The sequence below is a fragment of the Hyperoodon ampullatus genome, assembly GCF_949752795.1.
Source record: "Hyperoodon ampullatus genome assembly, chromosome: 7".
Lineage (NCBI taxonomy): Eukaryota > Metazoa > Chordata > Mammalia > Artiodactyla > Ziphiidae > Hyperoodon > Hyperoodon ampullatus.
The window spans coordinates 41,700,874-41,716,364 of NC_136920.1; the positions used below are offsets into that span (position 1 = coordinate 41,700,874).

General features: G+C 42.6%; 1 protein-coding gene across 3 annotated transcripts in view; it reads right to left on the reverse strand.

Moving 5' to 3' along the window:
• Positions 1-15,491, reverse strand: part of FAT3 (FAT atypical cadherin 3) — a gene marked incomplete at both ends in the record, with an annotated part of 565,070 nt that overhangs the window by 197,946 nt on the left and 351,633 nt on the right. For all 3 annotated transcript variants that reach the window (XM_079707440.1, XM_079707441.1, XM_079707439.1), the window contains one exon: positions 7,917-7,978. In XM_079707440.1, coding sequence (XP_079563566.1) covers positions 7,917-7,978 — 62 coding nt within the window. The remainder of the gene's footprint in view (positions 1-7,916; positions 7,979-15,491) is intronic.

A 15,491-nucleotide genomic window follows, 5' to 3' on the forward strand; every position in this document is an offset into this window, starting at 1 on the left:
AGGCAGTTGCTTGAGCCTAGGGAAGCAGGAGAGGCCTTCTGTGAAGAATTTTCACTTGCAGGTTCTCCCCCCCTTGTAGTATGGAGTGTGGGACATGGAGATAATCATATTTAGATGTAGGTTTTAGCCTCCCACACTGTAAGTGTAGTTGCCCTGGTCCCTTAGTAAAGTCTAATGCATGTACGTAGCCTTGTAAGGTGGTGGTGTGAGAAGAGAGGGGCAGGGACAGGCAATGAATGGTCTGGCCTGCTGTATGAGTTACTAGAGCTGCCATTACAATGGACTACAGACTGGGTGGCTTGAACAACAGAAATTTATTTTCTTACGATGCTGGAGGCTTAGGAGTGTTACCAAACCAAACTTGGGTCCTCTCATCTGTGCACAGTAAAGCCAATCTACTGACACCGGGTTGTGGTGAAGGAAAATACAGCATTTATTGTAGGGCACTGAGCAAGGAGAACAGGCAGCTCGTTCTCAAAAGACCCGGAACTCCTCAATGGCTTTCAGGGAAGAGATTTAAAGGCAGTGTGAAGGAGGGGTCTGCAGGGTGTGTGATCAGCTTGTGTACAATCTCGGATTGGTTGGCATCAAGGTGAAGTTCCAAGCATCATCAACTTTCTGGTTTCAACCAGTCTGGGGTCTACGTTCTTGAGGTCAGTGGTTTTCATCTAGTAGGGGTCTGTTTCCTGTAAAAACAACTTAGAAGTGAGTGTCAGGCCTTCATCTATATCTTTCAGGGAACTGGGAGTTTGGTGATTCTGCGGTGTGGCGGATTTATAGTCTAAATTGTTACCAGTTTCCCAGCCCAACAGCTCTTCTTTGTTTCTACCTCTTCGCCTTTTCTAATCATTAGTGATTGAGTCAGCCTTTAGAGACTCAAGGGAGGCCTGGGAGACTAAAGCAAAAGCCTTTTCCTTCAAAGGACAGGGGCACAGGGACTTGCATAGTTTCAATTCCCCCTTTTCTTTGATACTCCTCAATCTTGAGGGGGACAGGTTCAGGAAAAGAAAGGGAGTAAAGATTTGGATAGAGAGGTTAATCATAAACCCAGCATAGGAACTCAGTTTTAGGAGGACTCAGTCTCAGGAGTCTGAGGTGAAGGTATTAGCAGGGTTGGTTTCTTCTGAGGCCTCTCTCCTTGGCTTGTAGACGGCCGTCTTCTCCCTGTGTCTGCACATGGTCTTCCCTCTGGATGTGTCTGTGTCCAAATTTCCTCTTCTTGTAAAGATACCAGTCATATACTGGATCAGAGCTTACCCTAATGGCTTCATTTTAATTTAACTACTTTAAAGACTCCAAATACAGTCACATTCTGGGGTACCAGGGGTTAGGGCTTCAACATACGAATTTTAAGGGGAACCTTAAGGGGATACAGTTCAGCCCATAACACCTGGTATACAGTCACTCTTCTGCTGGAGTCCACACTGGCACTCACAACACAGGCACAGCCTCCTCTCAGATGGACTTTGTCCTGGAGCCTGGGCTGGGGCCCAGCAGCAGAGCGAGCCCCTGTCCAACGCTGGGCCTACTACTCTGAAGAGCAAACAGCTGAGGGGGTGGTAAAAGAAAAGCCAAAGAGTGTAAGAGAAAACCTCCTCTTTCCCTACATGTGTATGCTGATCCTTGAGGGGGGGACTGAGCTGAGCCTTGGGTAAATCTGTTATAAAATGAGAGTGGGAAAAGATGATTCCGTTTGCCACACTTTAACACACTGATGGACATATAGGCCTATATATGTTCTATAAGAAGAGGAAGACCTATACTGGACACTACTATGAAGTGATTGTGTGACCTTGGACCTGTCTCTTCTCTTTTCTAGGTCTCAGTTTCTGCATCTATATAATGGGAGAGAAGGAGTTTGGATGACCTGAATGAAAAACAGCCCCCTGATTCCAAGACAGCAGCTAACTGTAGTAGCTCATAAATAATCAGCAATGTAATCTCTGTGAATAGACCTCAGCATGAAAGGCAAAGAAACAAACATCCAGTGGGAAAAACATACTAACTCCAAAAACAGAACCTTGGTGCCTAGCCCAATACCAGGCTCAGAATAAGCCTTGAAGAAAGGAAGGAAAAAAAGAGTGAGTTGCCATTAACTTCATTGAAGTTGATACAGCACAAACACAAACAACTAAGACTAGAGAAGGTACAGTCCTAGAAGTAAAGAACGGTGAGAGAGGGTTCTGGGGCTCTCCTGGGAGCTCTGGAAAACAGAAGTCACGATCACTCTCCTTTCGAGGCCCGTGCCTGCTACAGGTGCCGTTTTTGTGCATGGAGACACATCTTTTCTTGAAGGCCTACTGGAACTTTCTGTGAAGTTTTTTGAGGGTGGCAGAAAAAAGAGCCTAATGAGAGAAACTGCCATTTCACCTGGAGATAAATTATCAAAATATGGATGGCTTAATGGGTTGAGATAGACCTGCAACTGTTCACCACCAGAAATTACCATCACCTCAAAAGCAGCTGCTTACTAAAGTAAGAAACCACTAAGGATGTGCACTCACTAAAGAAATCAATTTGCATCCCAAGGCAACAGGAAATGTTATAAAAACTTACCGAAGAGCAATATTTTTTTCCCTCAGAAAATAAAACTATAAAAAGGGATGAGAATTTCAGACAGGAAGAAAAAATAGTCACAGGAGATGTACCTTAGAGAGGACGATGGATGAGTATTCTAAAGAGACAGATACTAAATAATTTACATTCCTATAGATCTAGCATATTCCTCTGTAATGTGTTTTGTTATTTATACCGACTGCACTATAAAATCTCACCACCTTCTCTGGTGAGATTCAAGATATACCCACACAGGCAACATAATTTCTCATCCTCTGTCTTTATACTGGGCCTTGTCATCTTTTTTGATTTTCAAATAAAATATTCTCTCTGTTTTCTTTGGGAGACTTTTACCAGAACCATCTACCCATGAACAGAGAAGCATTTCAAGATCAAAAGAGAGGCAAAATCATACTCTTTTAGCAAACAAGATAAAGATTCACACATAATTAGGCTGGGACTATAGCATTATTTATATAGATATAACTTTTAGGAATATCAAACTGCTGTAAGCTATTCAAACACTGGGGCCAGCTCTGAAAAAGAAATGGAACTGACCAAGTGTTTATTGAGGACAAGGACAGCAGGGAGGGGAAAGAGGGTGGGGCAAATAATGGGTTAATAGAATAGTGTCCCTACGTGCCAGACCCTCTGTGTAGTTCATTGATGAAGTAGGGATTAGTAGCCCCATTTTACAGATGAGCAAATGGAGGATCAGAGATAATTTAATTTGGCAAAGCAGATGGAGAGAGGCAGAACAGTCCACTCTTTCTGTCTCCAAGCCTAAGCATTTTCCTGTGTGCTAATACCCACCTCTGTGATCTCATCTAGGAGTAAAATAAAGGTCTCTTAGCGTAATCATTCATTCACACATCCTTTATTGAGTGCCCCCTGCTTTCCAGGTACTTAACTAGATGATCTAAATAGAGAGGTAAGACAGTTGGTGCTGACAACACCCGTCACTGTCCCTGGAACACATTGTCTAACAGAGGTCATCCTGGGGACGTCTCACCTTTCATTTTTCTTTTTTTTTCACGTTGAAATCTTTTATTTTGCTAAAATTTATGTATTTTGTAAAATGTATTTGCTAAAATAGAATGTAACAGTCCACATTCTCTGGTTTCTAAACATTTAACCACTGATGACTTTCATAAGATGTTGTTCTTCATAGTTCAGATGCCTGATCCAAACAAATGTGACTCCATATTGGATCAGTTTATTTTACTTTAACCTTTGTACTCTATTGCTTCTGCTACAAGTTTAGAATGTTGCCTTATAGACTGAAATATACAGGATAGCCCATTCTAAAGCCTTTGCCCTTTAAAGGTATAACACTTCTCCATTCACATAGAGATAAAGTTGCAGAACAGAGAATAACATTTGTCTTATTGGAGGAACATCATGTTTCTTGATTTATTAGCCTGTCATGCAGTGAGCAGTATGAGCTTGGACTCGGTAACAATTTCATATGCTCTTTACACCAACCCCATGTTAGAAACCATTATCCGCTCTTTGTAGATGAAGGAAAGGGGGTTCAGAGAGTTGAGAGCCTGTCTAAGTTCTGTGAGCAGTGCCCACATATAATCTCAGGCCTGCTTGAATGGAACATCCATGCTTTCCCACACCACTTCCATTCACTATCTTGATAAATCAAGTTTCATGCTCGTAAGAAGATCAAATCTAGTAGGTGAGGAAACAATCTATACAAGTGATTATAATATAGAGTTAGTGCATTTATTCCCTTATTTCACAGCTGCCTTCTCTGCTAATGAGGTAATCAGGGCTAAAGTCACAACCACTAAGCGAAAATGTTAATTCACTGTTTAGTTTATGCATCATTTTCAACTTTGTGCATCTGCTTGCTAGAATTAGACTTCTACCTCCACTGTGATCATAACTGGCTATCAAGGAATGTGTATGACTTTGAATAAATGAGCTGAAAATTCCATATTTTTGCACTTCATGGTAGGGAGAAAAGATCAGGCCAATATTTTCACATAACAGATTTCCAAATTAGGCAAGAAGTAACACTTAGAATTCACCAGAGAAATATAAGCTGTACTTGTGAAGTTTTCTGTAGTCCTTTGCTGCTCTTGCTTCTTTAGCAAGCTCCTTAGATTCTGATAATGACAATCCCTTCTTATAGTCACAGATTTGAGATGAATGTTCTACAGACTCCAAAACCCTTACACAGTCAAGTTAAATATCTGAAATTAATGCACAGGCAGAGTACCTGCACTATACAATTGAAGTGCTTTCCATCATGGGGACAGCAAACTATAAACAAATCATTAATGTCCTCCTGGCTACCTATGCAGAAGTGTACCTGCCAGGTCAGCTTCTAAATGGATCCTTTCAAGAAGAGTCCATTTTATTTGATTGGGAAGGAGAGATATGCAATAGAACCAGAAGGTTAATATGAGTTTAAAAGGAGCATGGGAGGCTTCCCTGGTGGCGCAGTGGCTGAGAGTCCGCCTTCCGATGCAGGGGAGACGGGTTCATGCCCCGGTCCGGGAAGATCCCACATGCCGCGGAGCGGCTGGGCCCGTGAGCCATGGCCGCTGAGTCTGCGCGTCCGGAGCCTGTGCTCCACAACGGGAGAGGCCACGACAGTGAGAGGCCCGTGTACCACAAAAAAAAAAAAAAAAAAAAAAAAAAAAGGAGCATAGGGTTATCTTGGCAATTAAAGGCTTTTCAGGAGGTTAATTACCCACACCCAGCGCTTACAACTCACAAAATGTGTCAGCAGTTACAGAAATTTGTGTACAGCAGAGAACTGTCTTCTGCACTCTGAATGATATTATTTTACTTACTTTTTTTGCAGGGCTGAGTTAAAGCAATATTCTGTCCATGATCCATTCAGAAAAAAGAAATGAATGCCATTCAAATGCTCACGGCAATGTTATATAGAAAAAAAAATGTGGCTAAGAACTGCACAATTTAGAAAGTGAGAGCAAGACTGTACGTGAGAGAGAGAGAGAAGAGGAGGAGAGACAGACAGGGTAGGAGACAGAGATTCAAGTGGTTTTTGCAAACCTTAGCAGGGTAGTTTACCAAATGAAAGAGAACCTGTGATGGGGAATCCTGGCATGTGGGCAGAGCTGGGGGGCGAGTTAGTGTAATTCAGATGACCTGTAGGTTTTTAAATCTCTACCCTGGAAACTTCAGAAAACCCATATCTGCTTGCTAGCTAGAATCATGATGGGATTTGTATTAGACCCTCATCCAAGTCACCGTCATCTTTCACCTGGGTCCCTCTCAAAGCACCCCCATCCCAGTCTTCCTGCTACAGAAGCCCTGTCCCAGCCTGATTCTGCTCAGAAGAACGGCCAGTGATCTCTCACTCTGCAATCTTATCATGCCCCAACCCACCCTGCTTACTGGCTTTCCACTGCACTTGGGAGAAAATTCAGAATCCTTACTACAGCCCTATTTGCTTTTTCCAACTTATTTCCTACCACCTCTACGGCCCTCTAACTTTATACTCAATCACACTGGTCTGGGTTCTGTTTCTCCAACAGAACTTTGGCTTCATGTCACCAAATGTCACCTCCTCAAAGAGGCCCTCCTAACCGCCCCATTGAATGTTGCCTATCACCCCCTCATTTTCAAGCACTATTATGGAACCTTCTTTGAGTGGTCTCAGAGAGCTTGTGTCTGAAGTGATACTTGGAGTGTGGAGATGAAGCTGAATCTGTAGGAGAGTTCAGGTATTGTGACACCATAGGATAATAAAACCACAACGATTCTAATTACATTTTACTGAGCACCTGTGTTGTCCAAAGGACCAAAGTGTTGAGTGAGTATTCATGTAAGTCTGTAAAGGATGTGAAACTGTTAAGGATTCTTCTGGGAAGTGTATTCAAATGCCTGGAAAACACTTTTGCCTCTTTTCCCTAGAGTCACACTCTGCATGCCCCCAAACACCCCCAGAACACCACCTTTCCAGGGACAAGGCAGTAAGTGATCTCAGGCAGATCCCCCAGCTAATGAGACACCCTCCCTTTTCCCTGCTGGGAGGTAATAGGTTCAACTACCCGAGAACATAGCCTCTCCAGGAGGCCTGGACACTGCTGCAAAGGAAAGAAGCCCATGAATATAACATAAGGCGTTTTTATTCTGGCAAACTGACTCTAATTCTGGACCAGGTAGGTATGTAGCCCATTAGGATGATTTTGAAAAAGAATTAAAATAATTATTTTTCGGCAGCCTGGAGTCTTTCATCTTTATGTGATGGAAGCAATGTTTTAAAAGGCTTATCACAGGGCTGCACAATAATAATAATCCTTTATTATGTGTAATGTTTTAGGAGTTTTAAAACTACTTTGATATAAAATATCAGGTTTGATCCTAACAGAGATCCTTTGAGGTATATGGAGTAGCAATTATTTGCCACACTGAAGTCCAGGGCAATGAAACAGCTTCCAAGGCTCCAACCTAATCATGACAGGGAAGCCCTAGGACCCAAGGCACTGATTTCTAGACCAGTGTTCTTTAAATAAATCATTACTGGTGAACTGACTTAAAGGGGAATATCAAAAGAGATTTGAGGTCTGTGTGAGTGTTTATAGGACCTGTGGATTCCAGTGAGTCGTTCTTGGGACTGACAGATCATTTTAGCAGCATGGACACAATGAAACAAAGCTCTACCTTCTAAGAACTGTCATCCGTTCAGTATCAGACTGTCACACTTAAATCACCACGTCATACATACTACCCAGGCTTCAAGCTTCCCAATAAAGATACTCGATATGTATGGAAAAAATGTTCCACAAGACTCTTTCATATCTATTTTCTCATCCCTGGTCTTTTCCTCCAGAAATAATGCTCTTACAGTTTTTATTGCTATTGTTTCTGTCTTCATGAATTATAGGAGCACATTTTATGGTTTCAGAAACAGTCTTCTCAGGCAGTGAATCAACTGGCAGCTTTCTCTTTCTCAATCCTCTCCCGAGAAAAGAAATGAGGGGCTGAGCAGCGCACTTCTTCACAAAGGACATACTTCACTTTAACTGCGGCACTTAGGCCCACTCTCTTTTTACCTCTGAGGCCATGATGGCTTCCAGGGCTCTGCTCCTGAACTTTCTTTTCCAGTTATTGACAAAGGGGCACAAAGTCGATACATCTACTTGCTTCCAGGAAACGCAAAGTCCCCACCCTGCCATCTACTCTCTGCACACAGGAGTGCATTAAGAGGAATGCACCAGAAATCTCCAACTTCAGAACCAACTAGCCCAAGAGAAACAGCCGCATTTTGCAACCCACTGTTCACACACATTCAAGTTCCAGTTCCGGTGGAAGGTTAAAGCAGTTGAGGAAAAGTCACTTTTAATGAATACCAGCTCCCTCTAGGTGCTTACCTCCAGAAAATGTTCTGCCTGCTGTTCTCGATCCAATTTCCTTGACGTTGTTGTAATCAGACCTGTGTAGAAATGAGAATATTTGACTTTTAAATATCTGGGGTAAGCAGCTTACTGGGTGTGGGAAGCAAGTCCAGTTAAAGGAAAAGCAAAAGCAATGCAGAACAGTATAACTGGCCAGTCCTTAGTGACAGTCAGATGGTCTCAGAATTATTCTTCAAACAAAATAAAATTTACAAAGAAAACTTGAAAAATTTGTTTCTCGGTTCTGCTTACCACAGATGAGGTATTTTCATCACTTTGGGGATATGAAATCTCACAGAAGAACCATTGTTTTTCTGGAATTCAATGATGCATTTGCATATGACTGATATTCTACCATAGGAACCTTATTAAAGATTTTAAGAGTTCTTGAACAATTAATAGGTTGTTGAAGCTGATTAGATTCAGGCTATAAAATAGAACTTTCCTTATTTAACATTTTTCTGCTTATATAATCTTTTTGGTTATACTTGACAAAGAAGGTTATTTCTGTAATAACTACTTGTACACATAATTATTTCAAATATAATATCTCATATACAGAAGATCTCATACTGTAGTTTTATCACTCTGTATTATTTGTTTAAATCTTTACACAAAATAAGTTCCACATGGGAAATATCTATCTTTCCTATGAATGGCATTTCCCATAAATGAATCACCCCTTTGAGTATAAAGGCAAAGAAAAAGGAAGGAGAAGACAAAACTGTCAAGGACACCCAATTTGTCTATTGCAAGTTTTATTATGATTATTGTCAAATGGCAATTAGGAGGTCAAATTTACATTCTATTTCTTGATTCTTCAATGCCCCTGAAGATAAGAGACTATGGATTGGGCTGCTTTCATGGCATATGCTGACTGACATGAGATAACAGAGAAATCATGAAAAGCTCACTCCCAATGCTGGTGAGGTACATGAAATATAGAAAAGGTATTTTATCAAAATCTGCTGAGGTGCTCACGTTTTTGTTTTCAGGTAGCAGGTGGGAGTAAGACTACCAGAGGCTAGATGGCTCCACATGGCCTTCAAAATAAAATCCCACTGCAGGTAGCATGGCTGTTTACAAGCTGACCCTGAGACAGGAGGGAAGGGTGCAGGGCACAACCTTTAAAAGAATGACATAGCCGTTGAGGATATAACAAAACTGGTTAGAACCGATTAGGCCCAAGATAGTGGAGGATTAGACTTCCAGTAGACCTTGAGCCTCATTATATGCTCATTGTAATACATTAGTATTAGCTAAATGACACACCCACAGGCACCATGACAGCTCTGAGGTTAACCTTAAAAGGCCAAATAGTGAGTGGTGCCCAGTTCCTGGAAATCCCCGCCCCTTCTCTGTAAGAGTTGGAATAATCCTCCCACTTGTTAGCCTATGAAATTACTCAGCCTGTAAAAATTAACCACCCCATATTTTGGGCCACTCTTACTTTTTCAAATGTACCACATTCTGTCTATGGAATGTGTATCTCCCTAAATACACCTTCTTTCCCACTTAGTTCTTGGGGCAGAGCCTCCCTGACGACCCACTTGTATCCCTCAAACGCACCTTATATTAATAAACCTACTTCTTACCTATCACTTAGCCTCTCGCTGAATTCCTTCTGTGCAGAGACATAAACAGCCTGAGTTTTAGTAAGTCCTGACCCCAGGTGAGTGATTTTAACTAAAAGACAGTGGGTTCGAGTCCCAGCCCATGGGTTCGAGTCCCAGCCCGTGGGTTCGAGTCCCAGTCTGAGTTTTGGCTGGGTTCGAATCCCATCTGAGGTGCGATTGGGTTCCAGCCCCAATCTGATGTTGTGTGGTTTCAAACCCACTCCTCTCCACTCTCACCTGTCCACACTCCCCATGGGAGGGAAACCCATGTTCCCATTGCATAAGTGATCTGCCTCTCCATGAATGCTTTCTGGAATGTGCCCCACCCATCCACAGATTTTTCGAATTTAGCTCAGGTGTTAGCTCAGGTGTTGGAGAGGTGACCCTCTCCCCCAGGGTTAAGGGTCCACCAGATACATACTAACAGAATGAGTATACTCCACCACAGTATCATTCTAGGCCTTTTACTGCAATCGTTTGCTCATACATCTGTATTTTACTGCCAGACAGGTTGACAGAGTGACTTCATGGGAAAGACCTGCCTTCCGATTTAGAAGCCCTGTGGTCCACCTAAGCCCCTGGCCTAAAACAAAACAGGAAATTCATTAAGGATCAGTTGACAAAAGTTGTTGTAGAAAAGATGGATTTTTCATATTCTAATCTTCAGTTTTGCTACAGACAGACTTAGAATGTGTTTGTTTAGGAGGGTATTATTTTGTGTGTGGGGAGAGTATCTGTGGATGGGGAGGGAGTGTGTGCCTTTAGTATTCATTTAAACCACTTCCTAAATTCCTCTATGTGAATGGCACAGTGCTAGGCACCTCTGAACTATTGTCAGAGATGACAGAGAGAAGACCGTTCTCAAGAGTTTCAGGGGAGAGAATCGGTAACTTCCCTTCCCTAGCTACCCATTAGAACCTCCCGGGGAAACTCAACAAAACAGAGATCCTGTGCCCCACTCCATCCCTCATTTACTGTGTGTAAATCTCCTGGGATGATGCCTTGAGATGGTCCTCTGATTCTAAGAGGAGGCTTTCTGCAATTCCACTATCCTTTGTTGAATCTCACTAAGACTTTTAATTTAATTTTATTTAATTAATTAATTAATTAATTAATTTGCGGTACGCGGGCCTCTCACTGTTGTGGCCTCTCCCGTTGCGGAACACAGGCTCCGGATGCGCAGGCTCAGTGGCCATGGCTCACGGGCCCAGCCGCTCCGCGGCATGTGGGATCTTCCCGGACCGGGGCATGAACCCGTGTCCCCTGCATCGGCAGGCAGACTCTCAACCACTGCGCCACCAGGGAAGCCCTATGACTTTTTATTGACATGAATTTTTCTGCCCATCCAAGAATGAAATATACCTGAGAAGCTTTAGCATCTGGATCAGACCTTGGGCTCAGTGTGCGTTTGTGTGTGTGTGTGTGTGTGTGTGTATGTGTGTGTGTTGGGAGGGTGAGCGGCGGGGGGATGGAGATGTGTGAATGCACTGGTGGGTGAGGTGATAAAGGAGGAATAAAGGGAACCTGCTCTCTGAGTCATACTGACTAAGGGTCAGCTTGGTTACACCAGGGAGCATCTAAAGCACAAATCTGACGCCTTCATTTTCAGGCCACGCTATCCCAGAAGATCATACGTCACGGTGGCTCTCTCCAAGTGAGATGTAAGTGTGTTCTCGAAAGGGGGTTGGAGGCTTTCACAGACCTCACCACTTCTTCAGGGGGCATCCTCTGTTAGAGGTCACAATGGGAATGAGAAATACTTGTTATATGGAGGCTATAAATGGGTGAAAGGGCTGTCAGCCTCTGCTCTTGTTCGCCTGCTGCTCTTCCAGGAACAAAAGACCAGGAACCCTTTTGCCCTCTGTCTGCACTCCGGCCCCCCCCGCCCTCCGTAGGATCTTGTGTCATTTCAGGTCCTCCTTGCCCAGGTCATGCAGTCACAGCCCATTGTGGTATGACGGTGCTCAGGAAGGAGGTCAGCTTCCTCTCCCGATTATCCTGAGGGTAATTCTTTAGGAAAGCCACTTCTTTTCACAATGCCCAGGTATAAGTGGGAGAACAGTGTGGCTCCCTTCCATCTGCCTACCTCCCCCACGATGTACTTTTCACCTATTTATCAGCCAACAGGGAAGAAGACAGGCTTCCTGAAAAGTCTGAAACAACATACACAACAGTGAACCTGGAGCTGTGAGAAAGCCAAGGAGTTTCTGTTTGTGAAGGAAAGGCAAGGAAACCTCTGCAGGTCTCAGTTCTCTGGGTTTCTATCACCTTTATTTTCACAGATCTAAAGTAAAAGGCAGGGGAAAAAATCTAAGTCAAAAGTGAAAATCAGTAGGAAATGGGACAAGTTGGGGCAAGGGACAGAGAGTGACTTCTAAGGGGTACAAGGTTTCTTCTGGGGCTGATGAAAATGCTCTAAAATTACAGATTATGGTGATGGTTGCATAGTTCCATAAGTATTCTGAAAACCATTGAATTGTATGCTTTAAACAGGTGATTGTTATTGTACGTAAATTATGTATCAGTAAAGCCAGATTGTTATTGTACGTAAATTATGTATCAGTAAAGCATTTAAAAATCAGTAGGAGAGCATGCCACAACTACTGAAGCCTGCACACCTACAGCCCGTGCTCTGCAACAAAGAGAAGCCACCACAATGAGAAGCCTGAGCACCGCGACGAAGAGTAGCCCCCGCTCGCCACTAGAGAAAGCCCGCTGCAGCAACGAAGACCCAACATAGCCAAAAATAAATAAATAAAATAAATTTATTTTAAAATAAATAAATTAATTTAAAAAAATCAGTAGGAGATCACAAACTCTGCCGTTTAGATTTGAACACATCTTTCATGTTTGGAGGAGACAGATCTTTTCTTTTTTAATTCAACCTGCTTTTTAAAAATTTATTTATTTATTTTAAATTTTTGGCTGCGTTGGGTCTTTGTTGCTGTGCACAGGCTTTCTCTAGTTGTGGCGAGCGGGGGCTACTCTTCATTGTGGTGCGTGGGCTTCTCATTGCGGTGGCTTCTCTTGTTGCGGAGCACGGGCTCTAGGTACCCGGGCTTCAGTTGTTGTGGCATGTGGGCTCAGTAGTTGTGGCTCACAGGCTTTAGAGCACAGGCTCAGTAGTTATGGTGCACGGGCTTGGTTGCTCTGCGGCATGTGGGATCTTCCCAGACCAGGGCTCGAACCCGTGTCCCCTGCATCGGCAGGCGGATTCTTAACCACTGCGCCACCAGGGAAGTCCCTAGAGGAGACAGATCTTTAAAAATACTTAAACGGTTGAATGACTAAGTGAAATAAGCCAGGCAAAGAAAGACAAACACTGTATGATATCTCTTACATGTGGAATCTAAAAAATACAACGAACTAGTGAATATAACAAAAAAGAAGCAGACTCGTAGGCATAGAGAACAAACTAGTGGTTACCAGTGGGGAGAGGGGAGCGGGGAGGGGCAATATAGGGGTAGGGGATTAAGAGGTACAAACTATTAGGTAAAAAATAAGCTACAAAGATATATTATACAACACGGGGAATACAGCCAATATTTTATAATAACTATAACTGGAGTATAACCTTTAAAAAGTGAGAATCACTATATTGTACACCTGTAACATATAATATTGAACATCAACTACACTTCAAATAAAAAATAAATTAAAAAATACTTAAATGATTGAATGAATGAATGAATGAGTTAGTTTAGGAATCTGGTAGGAAGAGGGGCTGGAATGAATAGAGCCATCAGGTTTGTCCATGGGGCATCTAGAACATAAAAATAATGAAAAGTACATTTTGGGTTAAAGTCACAACTGGTAGTTATTTGCACTGAAAATAAACCTTGTTGTCAAGACAGGGCCAGCTAAACTAAGAAGGGGCAAAAGCTTTCTTCCTTCTAAAGTTGTGTACTTAGGATGAGCTATGGAGCTTCAGCCGCACGGTGTGTTTCACAGTCAGACAGCAATGAAGTGAGCCATCCCTCCTGGTCCAGAGGAATTAGTCAAAATTGCCAAAGCTGCATTTTCCTTTCTAAACAACTTTGTTGTAGCTGAATGCAGTTGGGTCTTAGAACAGGGCAGAAACTGTAACAGAGCAATCTCCCTCTTCAACTGCTCTGATTCATCACTGTGGAAGGCACCCTCATCCTGTAATCTCTGCAAGAGAGAGGCGTATACATCACACATGTAACTGTAGACCCACTGGGCACAGTAAGTTGGGGACTGACATGATGAAATTGAATTTCAAACATAAATCATAGGCAAGCTTTTGAATGTGGTTTGGAGATATAAACAAACACATCATTTGATATAATTACATATGCAAGCCTCCAATTTAGGCGGGGAATTATGCCAGTCCTAAGTGAATGATACTCAGTAAAGAGGACGGGAGAACATATGGCTGGAACTGTGCAATTACTTTAAAAAGGACTGCTTTTGATTTTTTTTTGTTGTGGAAATGGGAGAATCTAATGACTTTTCTGATAAACAGTCTGAGCATGAAAATATGGCTGCCTTTTCAAGAAAGAACTCAAAATGTTCTATGTAGTTATGGTCAGAGAAGTGATACTTGTAAGGATGACATCTTTCCCCTGCTTTTCCGGACTGTGGGTGTCCTGGGTCTCAGCTGTGTAATCTATTGCCATGACATTGACATTTCCTTTAAGTACTGCTTGAAGCAGTGTAGGTCTTAGCTGTTTCAGCATAATTTTTCAGGACTGTTGGAAACTGAGTTTGGTATTACAAATACAAATGGAGTATCAGCCCTGTGAGCTACAATTAGTGCTTACTCTCTTTTTTCATATTCAGTTTCGTCTGCTTACCATTTCTCCATGCCTACCCTGGCTATCTGGTAAACCCTCTCACCATCCTTCCAGATAGTTCAAATGTCACCTATCTGCAAAGGCTTCTCTGACCTTTCCTCCTCTAGCATGTGGTAAGTAACTCATCTATTGTTTGGATCTCTTTCTAGACCACAGTTTCAGGAAGGCTTTGGGTGGTTCACCAGTTGAGCTCAGGAACCTCAATCAGCGCCTATTATGTTTGTTGAATACAACAGTACTACTAGTACAGCACCCACTATTTGGCTCTAATTATTTGTTAAGGAGTCAATTTTCCCTAACAGGATATAAGTAAAGGTAGTTAATAGATCTTATTCATCTCATGTCCCTGGCATTTAATATAGAACCTGGTACACTGAGGGTACTTGTTTGAATGAGGGTGACATGGATGCAGTCTCTCAGAACTCTCAATATTGTTTTGTTTTCTTCTTCTTTTTTTAAATAAATGTATTTATTTATTTATTTATGGCTGTGTTGGGTCTTTGTTGCGGTGCACGGGCTTCTCACTGTGGTGGCTTCTCTTGTTGCAGAGCACGGGCTCTAGGCATGTGGGCTCCAGTAGTTGTGGCAAGTGGGCTCAGTAGTTGTGGATCCCAGGCTCTAGAGCGCAGGCTCAGTAGTTGTGGTGCACAGTCTTAGTTGCTCCGAGGCATGTGGGATCATCCCAGACCAGGGCTTGAACCCATGTTCCCTGCATTGGCAGGTAGATTCTTTTTTTTTTTAACATCTTTATTGGAGTATAATTGCTTTACAATGTTGTGTTAGTTTCTGCTGTATAAAAAAGTGAATCAGCTATATGTATACATATATGCCCATATCCCCTCACTCTTGCATTTCCCTCCCACCCTCCCTATGCCACCCAACTATGTGGTCACAAAGGAACTAGCTGATCTCCCTGTGTTATGCAGCTGCTGCCCACTAGCTATCTATTTTACATTTGGTAGTGTATATATGTCAATGCTACTCTCTCACTTCGTCCCAGCTTACACTTCCCCCTCCCCATGTCCTCAAGTCCATTCTCTACATCCACATCTTTATTCCTGTCCTGCTCCTAGGTTCATCAGAACCATCTTTTTTTTTTTTTTTTTTTAGATTCCATA